The sequence below is a fragment of the Heterodontus francisci genome, unplaced genomic scaffold (genome assembly GCF_036365525.1).
Source record: "Heterodontus francisci isolate sHetFra1 unplaced genomic scaffold, sHetFra1.hap1 HAP1_SCAFFOLD_157, whole genome shotgun sequence".
NCBI lineage: Eukaryota > Metazoa > Chordata > Chondrichthyes > Heterodontiformes > Heterodontidae > Heterodontus > Heterodontus francisci.
Genome location: NW_027140118.1, coordinates 600,836 through 613,798, shown reverse-complemented (window position 1 = coordinate 613,798; position 12,963 = coordinate 600,836). Strand labels below are relative to the sequence as shown.

The window sequence follows — 12,963 nt, the reverse complement described above, 5'->3', positions numbered from 1 at the left end:
GCAAGACGCTCCCAGGACCACTGCCATTGAATGTAAATGTTGCTCGAGCATTGAAACTGTTATCAATGGAGGCAGTTCAAAAATGAATTATAATGGAATTCTCTGCAAAGATCATCTGTTTAATAGAAAACACTGTGAACTTGTTGCAAGATACATAGTGTGAGATATATTTTAAGTTCCACCACACCGATTGCAATAAAATTATAGTGAATGGCATAATTCGTTATTTCACCAATGTGCTATGTCTTTGAAAATTTCACAATTTTGATGTAAATTTAAATTCTCCCAATTTCCAGGATTATATTTATCTCTCAGCCAGCACCCTCATATAACAGATTCTCTGCTCAGTTATCTGATCACTGTATGTGGGACACTGCTCAATGCAAAAGTGCTCCCACGTTTCACAATTTGCAATATAGGTAATAAAAACAGGATGTGCTGGAAATACTCAGCAGTTCTGGCAGCATCCATGGTGACAGAAAGAGTATCAACCTTTCAGATTGTGGATCTTTCATCAGAACTTAGAGATTTAACAGTTTTTTTTAAAGAAAGGGGGTAACAAGGAAAGAATGAAAGGAACGCTCCGTGATGTGGTGAAAGACAGGAGAGATGAAATGGTAAAACGAACAATGCAGAGCAAAAGTATGTTAGAATGGGCCAAGTAAAAAGCACATTTCTAGAGGAGGTGCAAATTGGAAGTCAAATATCGTCCAAAAAAGAAAAAAAGGGGGAGGGAATCTGATCTGAAATTGCTGAACTCAGTGGTCATTCTAAAATGCTGTAAAGAGTCTAGTGGAAAGAGGAAGTGCTGTTTCTCAAACTTATATTATCCTGCATTGGAACTGTCCAGGAGAAAGAGGAGGGAGAGGTCAGAGTGGGAGTGCAGTAGACAATGAAAATGACAGGCAACTGGAAGCGAAAGGTAAAGCTTGCAGACTTGAAAAAGGTGTTCTGCAAAGTAATCCCTCCACTGTGTTTGGTCTGCCAATGTAAAGGAGACGCATCATGATCAGTCAATACAGTAAATACAGTATCCGAAAGAGTAAGCAGTACAAGTAAATCGTTGTTTCACTTGGAAGCAGTGTTTTGGAGTTTGGATGGTGAGAAAGGTGGAGGTAACAGGGCAGTGGTTGGAACTCCTGTGCTTTAATGGGATGTTCCTGTGGGAAGGGGTGTTGAGAATGATTGAAGGGAGTATCAGGGTACATTTTCTATACTTAATAAAGAAATAGGAGGCTTATTGAAGCAGGAATATTCTGAAGAGATCATACATTTGGAGTATTTGTTTGATGGTTAGCATTGCTGTAACCCTCTCAAGTCGTTTTTGTTGCGAATGCAGTACATTACATTGAAAGAAGTACAAGTAAATCGCAGTGGGGGTGGCGGGGGGGTGGGAATCCTCGGTTGAGGAAAAAGGAAGACATATCAGAAACGCTGTCATGGAAGGTAGCATCATCACAGCAGATGCGTCGGAGACGGAGAATCTTGGAGAATGGAATGGAGTCCTTATAGGAGGTCCTTACAACCACAGTGGCTTACAGGGCCCTCAACCGTGCCTGGCACATTTCCTGCACCTCTACCCTCTCCCCTTCCCCTCCCTCCCAAAACAGTGACAGGGTTCCCCTTGTCCTCACTTTCCACCCCATCAGCCACCATATCCAAAGGATCATCCTCCGCCATTTCCGCCACCTCCAGCGTGATGCCACTACCAAATGCATCTTCCCCTCCCTTCCCCTGTCAGCATTCTGAAGGGATCGTTCTCTCCGTGACACCCTGGTCCACTCCTCCGCTACCCCACCACCTCATCCCCTTCCCACAGAACCTTCACCTGCAATCGCAGGAGGTGTAATACCTGCCCATTTACCTCCTCTCCCCTCACTATTCCAGACCCCAAACACCCTTTGCAGATGAAACAGCGATTTACTTGTATTTATTTTAATGTAGTATATTGTATTCGCTGCTCACAATGTGCTTTCCTCAACATTGGGGAGACCAAACGCAGACTGCATAACTGATTTGTGAACACCTCCAACAGTCCTCAAGCAGGACCCTGAACTTCTGGTTGCTTGCCATTTCATCGCTCCCCCTGCTCTCATGCTCACATCTCTGTCCTGGGATTGCTGCAATGTTCCAGTGAACATCAACGCAAGCTCGAGGAACAGCATCTCATTTTCCGATCAGGAACCCCACAGCCTGCCGGACTGAACATTGAGTTCAATAATTTCAGAGCATGACGGGCCCTCCATTTTACTTTTATTTTGAGTTATTTTTTCTTTTCCAATTTTAATTTTTTTTTTGTTTTTATATTATTTCATCTGAGTTTGGTCAGTTGGGTTACCCACTGTTTTATTATGTTTGTACTTGTGGCTGTTCAATTTTCAGTCTGTTAACACCCTTTCTGTACTAATGTTTTGTCTTTTAACACACCACTAACACATCTTTGCTCCATGTCATTCTGGTCAGCTATTCTGTAACCTCATCCTATGTACACCTTCTCCTTTGTTATCTCTTGCCCCACACCCACTTAACTTGCTTATAACCTGTTACGTTTCTAATATTTGTCAGTTGTGAAGGCAGGTCACTGATCTGAAACGTTAACTCTGCTTCTCTCTCCACAGATGTTGCCAGACCTGCTGAGTATTTCCAGCATTTCTTGTTTTTATTTCAGATTTCCAGCACGCGCTGAATTTTGCTTTTAATTTGCTATTTCTCAAACTTATGTTAACCTTCATTGGAACTGTGTAGGAGAAAGAGGAGGGAGAGGTCAGAGTGGGAGTGGAGTATACAATGAATACAAGGAAGATAAAGGTGAAGTTTGCAGACTAAACAAAGGTGTTCTGCAAATTAATCACTCGACTGTGTTTGCTGTGCCAATGTAAAGGAGACGCATCATAATCAGTCAATACAGCAAATACAGTATACTGAAGAGAAAGCAGTACGAGCAAATCGTTGTTTTACTTGGAAGCAGTATTTGCCGGCTTGGACGGTGAGAAAGGTGGAGGTAAAAGGGCAGTGGTTGCATCTTCTGCGCTTGCCTGGGAAGTTCCTGTGGGAAGGGGTGCTGAGAATGATTGAAGAGTGCATCAGGGTGTCACAGAGCGAATGGTCCCTTTGGAATGTTAAAAGTGGAGGGAAGGGGAAGATGTGCTTGGTAGTGCTATCACATTAAAGGTGGTGGAAATGGTGGAAGATCATCTGTTGAATATGGAAGCTGATGGAGTGGAAGATGAGGAGAAGCAGAATCCTATCATGGTTCTGCGAGGGGGGAAAGGGTTAAAGCAGAAGTATGGGAAATGGAATGGACATGATGGGGCCCTGTCAACCATGGTGGGTGGATGAGGAGATGAGGAGAATCCTCGGTTGTGGAAAAAGGAAGACATATCTGGAAGCACTGGGATGATCGGTTGCATCACCAGACAGATACAATGCAGATGGAGAAAGTGGAAGAATGTGATAGAATCATTCTAGGAATCGTGGTGTGAGGAATCATAGACAAGATAACTGTGAGAGTCACTGGGCTTACTCTTTATATTAGTTAATAGCCTATCCCCAGAATCAGAGACAGAGATGTTGAGGAAGGGAATGGAAGAGTTGAAGATGGACCATGTGAAGATGAGGGGGAGAAATTGGAATAAACGTTGATGATGCTTCACGTACAGGGCGAGAGCAGGAAATATCAGTACATGTGGACAGGAGGACAACCTTCAGTCCCTCGGGTCAGTCACCTGTCATCATTAGTGATGACAAATCAAAAGTGCTTCATTGCCTGTGAGGCGACTTGAGATGTCATCGGAAGCATTGTGGCAACGTAAACTTGTCTGTTTCTCTCCATATGGGATGAAAGGAACTGTCATCTGTCAGGAGCCATTTAAAGCCCCTGCCCCACCCTTCGGTCTCTTAACTTATCAATTGCCGGTATGTGCCGCGCTCACCTCCAGTTCATTTTACCCTTGGCCCCCAGTTTAAACAGCGGAAGCTACTCGGTATGTCTCCAAAATGTATTTACTGAGAAAAGGTGATGGTGAACAACATCTGCCGACAAGCCTTCTGAACAATGATGACAGAAATAGTAACCAACAAAATTAATAACTTTTCTGGTGGCAGCAAACTATGCTTCAATTTCACCATTGTGTTTCATATTGTAGATGAAAATTGGTCACTAAGGCTGACTAACGGGGGAAGCTGGTGTGATGGGCGAGTGGAGATTTACTACACCGGCAGCTGGAGGAGATTGCAGGACAGTCTCTGGACCCTGAATGATGCCAACGTGGTCTGTACACAGCTGGGCTGCGGTGAAGCGACAGCCACTTATAACTATCCAAAGGACGGAAAGGGTGAAGGACCCGTCTGGGTGAATGATGTCCAATGTGGAGGAAATGAATTGCAGCTCCAGAACTGCAGTTTGTTCACATTGAATTCGTCTCTCACTGACAGTATGGATGTTGGGGTCCTGTGTTCAGGTAAACAAATTCTTCACTGCTTTTACAATAACAAAGAAGTGAAATGTCTAATCTGCTGAGAAAAGTGATAATACAGGTTACTTGTTCCTGGGTGTCTCAAATCAGTAATTTCATTTGGGGGTAGGGGATGAGCAGGGTGGGCGGTGGGGGAGCTGGGGATGGACTGGGTGGTGTTCAGGGAGAGAGAACACGGACACAATTAAACAACAAGAACTTTTTTCTCACAGAACTTTCAATAAACACATACATCACAAAGAGTTTATCAGGAATGTAATCGGACAGAAAACTGACACAGAGCCAGTCAAAGAGATGTTAGAGTGGGTGACTAAACTTTTAGTCAGATGGTTGGATTTGAAGAGGCGGAGACACAGAGATGTTTGGGGTGGAAATTCTCATCTGGGTGGTTAGATGGTTAAAGGCTAGACTGAAAGTTGTGGGGGATGGAGGTGGGAGATGTACAAGAAGCTGGATTCAGACAAATGCAGAGCTCTCGAAATGATTCAGGCTGGAGGAGGTTATACTGATGGCAGGGGGAGAGCATGAAGGTGTCTGAACATGAAGATCATAATTGAAAACTCGATGCATTGGCAGCAGGGATACCAGTGAGTGCAGTGGCGTTCCTGAGAGGGGCTTAATGGAGGGCAGGCGACAAAGCTTTGGATGAGCTGATGTTTCTGGAGGATGCAGGATGGGTTATCACCCGGGAGAACATTGAAATATGCTGTTCCACAGACAGCAAAGCATGGGTGAGCATTTCAGCAGCAGATGGGCTGCGGCAGGAAGGGAGGTGAATGATGATAGACGTGAAAGATCTCTATTTTGTGATAAATAGAATACAGAATTGGACTCTCAGCTGTGGTATCAAATCCGGCGTCGAGCTTGCAATCAGTTCCATTGTACAGTATATAAGAGCAGGTAGCTGTGTGGGAGTTGTTCTGGTGTAAGTTTCATTAGGCTGTGTATAAAAGTAAACAGATGTTTTGGACCAGTTGCTTGAAAGGTCCATTGTGCAGCATGTCAATGCAGGCATATGTTCTGGGGAAGTTGTATTGTGCAGAATGAAAGCCTCGACCGATGTTTGTTTTTTAGAATTAGAATCAGAATATTTCAGCGCAGTACAGGCCCTTCGGCCCTCGATGTTGCGCCGACCTGTGAAACCATCTGACCTACACTATTCCATTTTCATCCATATGTCTATCCAATGAGCACTTAAATGCCCTTAAAGTTGGCGAGTCTACTACTGCTGCAGGCAGAGCGTTCCACGCCCATACTACTCTCTGAGTAAAGAAACTACCTCTGGCATCTGTCCTATATCTATCACCCCTCAACTTAAAGCTATGTCCCCTCGTGTTTGCCATCACCATCTGAGGAAAAAGACTCTCACTATCCACCCTATCTAACCCTCTGATTATATTATATGTCTCTATTAAGTCACCTCTCCTCCTCCTTCTCTCCAACCAAAACAACCTCAAGTCCCTCAGCCTTTCCTCGGAAGACCTTCCCTCCATACCAGGCAACATCCTAGTAAATCTCCTCTGCACACTTTCCAAAGCTTCGACATCCTTCCCAGAATGCGGTGACCAGAACTGCACGCAATACTCCAGGTGCGGTCTCACCAGAGTTTTGTACAGCTGCAGCATGACCTCGTGGCTCCGAAACTCGATCCCCCTACTAATAAAAGCTAACACACCATATGCCTTCTTAACAGCCCTATTAACCTGGGTAGCAACCTTCAGGGATTTATGTACCTGGACACCAAGATCTCTCTGTTCATCTACACTACCAAGAATCTTCCCATTAGCCCAGTACTCTGCATTCCTGTTACTCCTTCCAAAGTGAATCACCTCACACTTTTCCGCATTAAACTCCATTTGCCATCTCTCAGCCCAGTTCTGCAGCCTATCTATGTCCCTCTGTACCCGACAACATCCTTCGGCACTATCCACAACTCCACCGACCTTCGTGTCATCCGGAAATTTACTAACCCACCCTTCTGCACCCTCTTCCAGGTCATTTATAAAAATGACAAACAACAGTGGCACCAAAACAGATCCTTGCGGTACACCACTAGTAACTAAACTCCAGGATGAACATTTGCCATCAACCACCACACTCTGTCTTCTTTCAGCTAGCCAATTTCTGATCGAAAGCTCTAAATCACCTTCAACCCCATACTTCCGTATTTTCTGCAATAGCCTACCGTGGGGAACCTTATCAAACGCCTTACTGAAATCCATATACACCACATCCACTGCTTTACCCTCATCCACCTGTTTGGTCACCTTCTAGAAAAACTCAATAAGGTTTGTGAGGTACGACCTACCCTTCACAAAACCGTGCTGATATTTCGCTAATGATAGTTTGGGGTTGTTCCAACGAACATTTATTTAAATATGACAGAGTGGAACTTACAACATATGAGATAGTTAATGATTCAGATTTAATACCGATTGGTTACAGTAAGTATTTTTTTCGGACACAGCGGCATTCAATACATTCCATCGTTTCACGTCAGAAGTTTACAGTGCCGAATGGTTATTACACACTCAGTCACTGGACAGAGTAGAGTATGTCATCTTGTTCTTTCGTTAGGTAGATGTTCAGCTCCACCCAACATTTATGTCCGCCTACAGAAGCCATGTGTCTTCTCCTTGTCTTCTACTTCTCTATCTGATGGGTCACATCCTGATTCTTATTCCCCAAAGTGCCTGACGCAATTAGTCCAATCATTTTTGTCTCGTCCAGATTAAATACTGGTTTCCTGCTCAGCCAGGAGGTCTACACATCTGGAGTTCAATTGTCCAATGACACTTCCTGATCCTGTCCAACATTTTGCAGAGAGATCCTGTTTTCTGCCCTCTTTGTTCACTCCAACAGTCATATATTGATATAATTGGTAGTTTAGATCATTGATATTTTACAGACAATAGCAATTGATAATATGCCTCACAAGTTTCGTCTGCTCATTGAACATAATAGCAGCAGCCTGTCTGGACAGAGAGGTCTGCATATTCTCTGTTCAGACGTATGGTTTATCTCTAAAATTACTCAAATGTCTTCATTGTCAAATACAGAGTCCCATCCTTACAAAAGTAAGTGATTCTGTTATGCAATTAATATTACATCTATTTATGATAATGTTATAATCAACACGACCCTGGAACATAGTTCTACACGAAGATACTGTATATAGCAAGACTGATGTTCAAGGGTAGAACTTGTGGACGTTACATTCTCCAGTATGAATTGGAAGTAATATATAGGGTGGATAAAAGAAATTCTGGCCTTGCCAGTAACACCCACACCCCATGAAAGAATTTTAAAAAAACAGAAAGGCTGGGTGACATCTGGCCAACAATCTGGTAATATAATCCTGAATGGATCAATCACATAAAGCATCATCGGTTCCTGCTCTTCTTTGCTAAAACCACCCGTTAGACAATGATCATCCAGGAAGGCAAAGGAAACGCGCAGCATATCTTCTCCATCATAAATCTTCCCCCTGAACCACTCCCCTGCCTCGTCCACCCTGAACTCCAAAAATAAATGAGAGGACTCCTAGACTTTTTGTCACAAAGTTCAAAAATATCTGTTCAGTCGCCTCCACAACTTACCTTTCTTCCCCAATCCACCGGGCCTAACTTCCTATCAGTTGTTCAACCCCACCCCGCACCATCACCCTGAATTCGCTTTTCTTGTTTCTCTCCTAGAGTCCTTCACGCTCTCTCTGAACCTATGCTGTTGATGAAATCCACGTCTTGCTGTGTGCGCCTTATTTCTACTAAGATACTGAACAGAGACATTCCCTTCCTGGGTCCCATGACAGCTGACAATATTAACGATTCTCTCTTTCTCTCTTCATGTTCAGCCCACTCTCCTTCAAATCGGCAGTCATCATGCCTCTCCTCAGAAAGAAACCATTGACCACCTGTCCATGCAAATTATTGCCCCAGCTCCAACTGTTCGTTGCTCGCCAACGTCCTTGAATGTGTTGTCGCCTCCCAAATCCATGCTCATCTTTTATGGACTGCATGTTCCAATTCCTCAAATCCGATTTCTATCCACACCACAAGACCAGAATAACTTTTATCAAAGTCACAAATGTCATCCTAAGTGATTGTAACAAATCTAAACGTTTCCTCCTCCTATTTCTTGACTTGTCTACAAATGTTGATATGATTGATCATGAAATTCCTCTCCAACCCCTCTCCATTATCCCCTGGCTGGGTGGGACTGCACTCAGCTGGTTCTAGTCTTATCTGTGCAGTCATAGTCAGAAAGTTACCGGCAATGTCTTCTCTTCCCGCTCCTGCAAAGTCACCTACAGTGTCACCAAAGGATCTATCCATTGATACCTCATTTCTCATTTACATGCTGCCTTTCAGTGATATCCACAAACTGAGCCTCAGTTTCCACATGTATCTCACTGTATCCAACTCTACCTCACATTCAGCTCTCTTGAGCCCTCCACAGCCTGTACACTGTCAGAATTCCAGTCTGACATTCAGTACTGCATCAGCAGAAAATTCCTCCAACTCAGTATTGAAAAGATAGAAACCATCAGTCCCCATCGCATGTTTCCTTGCTGCCAACTCCATTTCTCGCCACACCAACTGTCTGTGACTCAGGCAGACTGCTTGTAATCTTGGTGTTACATTTGATCCCGGGGTGAGCCTCCTACCAAATCTCCATATCTTCATTAACACTGTCTATTTTCACCTCCATGACATCACCCGAATTTGCCGTGATCTATTCTTGTCGATTGCCCTTTTCCCTCCAGACTCGATAATTCTAATGTACTCCTGGCTGGCTTCCTTAGTTCCAACCTCTGCAAATTCTGCTGTCTCGACCAATTGCCACTCAGGCATCTGCCCTCTGCTCACTGACCTACTTTTCCCAGCAATGCGCGGTTTTAAATTTCTCATCCTTGTTTTCAAATCCCTTCTTGGCCTCGCAGCTCCTCTCTTTGCAATCGGCTCCAGTTTGACAGCTCCCAGTTCTGGCTTCTTGAGCATTCCTGATTTCAATTGCGCACCATGGCGGCCGTGCCTTAAGCTGCAAAGGTCACACGCTCCAGAATTGCTTCCTTAAATCTCTCTGCCTGTCAACCTCTCTTCCCTGCTTCAAGATACTCCATAACAAGCAAACTCTTTGACTTCGCTTTTGGTCATGTGACCTAATATATTCTTTGGTGCTCTGTGTTAAATTTTCTTTGATATCACTCCTGCACTGCGCCTTGGGATGTTGCATTACGTTAATGGCGCTAGATAAATGCAAGTCACTTGCAATTCAAGATAAAGGCAATAGGAGATGACAGTAAATGTCTGACCAAGATAACAGATAAGGGTAACATACATGGACAACGAACATATACAGTAATAAAACATGGGTATAAATTAATTGTTATTCGTGTGAGTGATCGCCTGTACAACAACGTACACAGCGTTCAAAACATAAAATGGGAACTGGAGAACATAACATGTCAAAGCCAGATGTAGTAGGATATCTGAAACATTTCTGTTCATTACATTCTGTGTAAGAAGCATGTGTAAACAGATATTCTGTTTTATAGCTTTATTTACCTGTCGCAGGCGCATTTAACATGTCTTGTTTTAAAGCTGGTGATGGTGCAATGAGTTGCATTGAGTGATGAGGTGAATGTCTATTGAAAGTATAATCCTCCTGTACTGTTGTCCAACAGACCACGTGCAGGTAAGGCTGTCTGACGGTGGAAGCCCATGTACTGGCCGAGTGGAGATTTATTACAATGGGATATGGGGTTCAGTCTGTGATGATTCCTGGGATCTGGCGGACGCTGACGTGGTTTGCAAACAGCTGGGTTGTGGAAAGGCCTTGGACCTGGCACTTCCGGCATCTTGTGAACGAGGCTCAGGGCCAGTTTGGTTGGATGAACTGAAGTGTTTCGGTAACGAATCATTTCTCTGGGAATGTCCCTCAGCATCGTGGGGTAACCACGACTGTCCTCATAAAGAAGATGTGAGGATCTTGTGTTCAGGTAAGGGTGCTTCCATGTGCCCATTTTCCGTAGTGTTCTGCACATGGCTTCACAGGGAAGATATGACATCGAATTACATACAATGGACAGCACAGAATCTGGCCATTCGGCCTTACTGGTCAATGTGGTGTTTATGCTGCCCACGAGTATCGCCCCATATCACTGCATCTAACCCTCTTTGCATATCCGCCTACTTCTTTCTTCTTCATGTACCTATACAGCTTTACCTTGAAGGCATCGACGCTCATCACTTCAACAATTGCATGTGTTCGGAATTCAAAATTCAAACCACTCCGAGCTAAAAAAAATAATTCTCCTGAATATCTTATTAGATTTGTTCATGATCATCCTATATTTATGATCACTAGCTTCGGTTTCTGTCACTTTATAAGTGATTAGTGCCCCTATATCCCGAGGTCTCTTTGCTGTTATACATCATTTTAATCCTTATTTTACAAGAAGTACGTTGCCTCTTTATTCTTCCTATCAACACTGACCACCTTAGACTTATCTGTATTCAACTCATTTGGCAATTGTTTGCCCATTCGGCTCTTTTACTAACGTCTTCCGTATTTCGTATTTGTTGTTCTTAGTGTTAACTATATCCCCAAATTGCTGTCATCTGAAATTTTGAAATCATGTCTCCCTTGTCTAAGTCAAAATCGTTTTTGTAAATATTGAGCAGCAGTGACCCCAGACCTGTGGAACACGACTTCCCACCTTCCGCCATTCTGGGTTACCACATTTAAACCCGACAGTGTGCTTTGTAGCTCGTCTTATACTATTCTTCCACTGATCTCTTGACTTCACATGCTCTGACCCCAGTCATGATCTCACTATGTGGTTCCTTGTCGGAGGCCTTCTGAAAAAAACATGCATGTTGCGTCGACTGCATTATCCCCGTTATATTTCTGTAACGTCTGAAAACAATTCAGTAACGTTGTTTGTCTTTCTGTTGTTCAATCCGTGTTGATTATTCTTTAATACATTATGGGCTGCCGGTGTTTTTCTATCGCTTTTCTTGAATACTTACCGGAAATCAGTGAACACAACTGGTGCAGCATGTGTTGAGCTGTGCAGTATGAACATACAACGAGTTATCAATCTAACTATCTGGATATTTCTTGTGTCATTGACAGAGCACAAAGAGCTGCGGCTGGTGAATGGGAAGCATCGCTGTGAGGGGAGAGTGGAAGTGTTCTACAATGGCACCTGGGGAACAGTGTGCTCGGATACACTTGATGGACCTGATGCAGAAGTGATCTGTAAACAGTTACAGTGCGGTCCCCTCAGTTCTATCGATTATTACACTCTGTCATTCGGAGAAGGATCTGGACCCATTTGGCTCGATGGGATGGAGTGTATTTCACACGAATCGTTCCTTTGGCAGTGTCAAACAGAACCGTGGGGGAAACACAACTGTGAACACAGGGAGGATGCTGGTGTTATTTGTTCAGGTAACACAACAAACGTCTCAATCTGTGAGTGTCATTTCAAACATTGGTGGCTGATACAGTCAGCATGTTTCTCTTCTCAACAGAAGCAAAAGTAACTGAGGAGCAGCTCCATCGATCAGAGGACTGCATTCGAGAATATGATTGTAAACATGTACTTTCACCAGGTGCTACTTCCTCTTTATTATACCAACTATCTGACTTGTACTCCTGTCTTATACTACATCAACAATAATAATTGATTCTCTTTGCCAGATTCTGGACATTGGTTGCGCCTGTTTGGAGGTAACACCAACTGCTCTGGGAGAGTGGAGATATTGTGCAATAACAGCTGGGGCACGGTTTGTGATGACTCCTGGGATTTGTCCGATGCCAATGTTGTCTGCAGACAGCTGGGTTGTGGTCACGCTCTATTGGCCCCTGGAGGAGCTACTTTTTCTCAGGGTGACGGTGTTATCTGGCTGGATGAGGTGAAGTGCACTGGAAGCGAATCTTCTCTGGCCGACTGTCCTTCCTCATCGCCGGCTCAATCTGACTGTGATCACAAGGAAGATGCCAGTGTGATTTGTTCCGGTGAGGGTGGCAGGGTTTGGAGAGTGGGGTTAGGGTACCTTGTTTTGTTAAATTGACTCATTAGTTCGGGAAATTAAGAACAGTATTTATCGTTTAAATGGAAAGTGCTGAAATTTCATCCTCCTGAACATTTTGTACAATATATTCCATAGGGTTCGATGTGCCTCCAATTGCTTTCCCATCCACATCTGCAGGTACTTACCATTATTAATAGTCCAGCTAGCATTAGAGTTTGTATTAGTTGAATTGGTATTGTTGTCATTTTCTGAAGATGCTATGTGCACGTTCTCATTGACTGGAACATTTTGTTGCCTCACCGCATATTTCAAATGGTCCAGTTTAAATTCCGCTAATCCCAGTTTCTGGCTGTACCTGAACTGTCCTGCACTGATCAGAAACATGGGTGCACTGTCTCTGTAATTTAGATTGTTTCACACTTTCCTCTGGTGCAATGTGCACC

General features: G+C 43.8%; 1 protein-coding gene across 1 annotated transcript; it reads left to right on the top strand.

The window, feature by feature from the left end:
* Positions 1-4,155: 4,155 nt before the first annotated feature.
* Positions 4,156-11,157, top strand: LOC137358846 (scavenger receptor cysteine-rich type 1 protein M130-like). Its single transcript, XM_068025063.1, has 3 exons — positions 4,156-4,460; positions 10,162-10,423; positions 11,070-11,157. Exons 1-3 carry the CDS (start codon positions 4,436-4,438, stop codon positions 11,155-11,157), a joined length of 375 nt encoding a protein of 124 aa, XP_067881164.1. The 5' UTR covers positions 4,156-4,435.
* Positions 11,158-12,963: the final 1,806 nt, after the last annotated feature.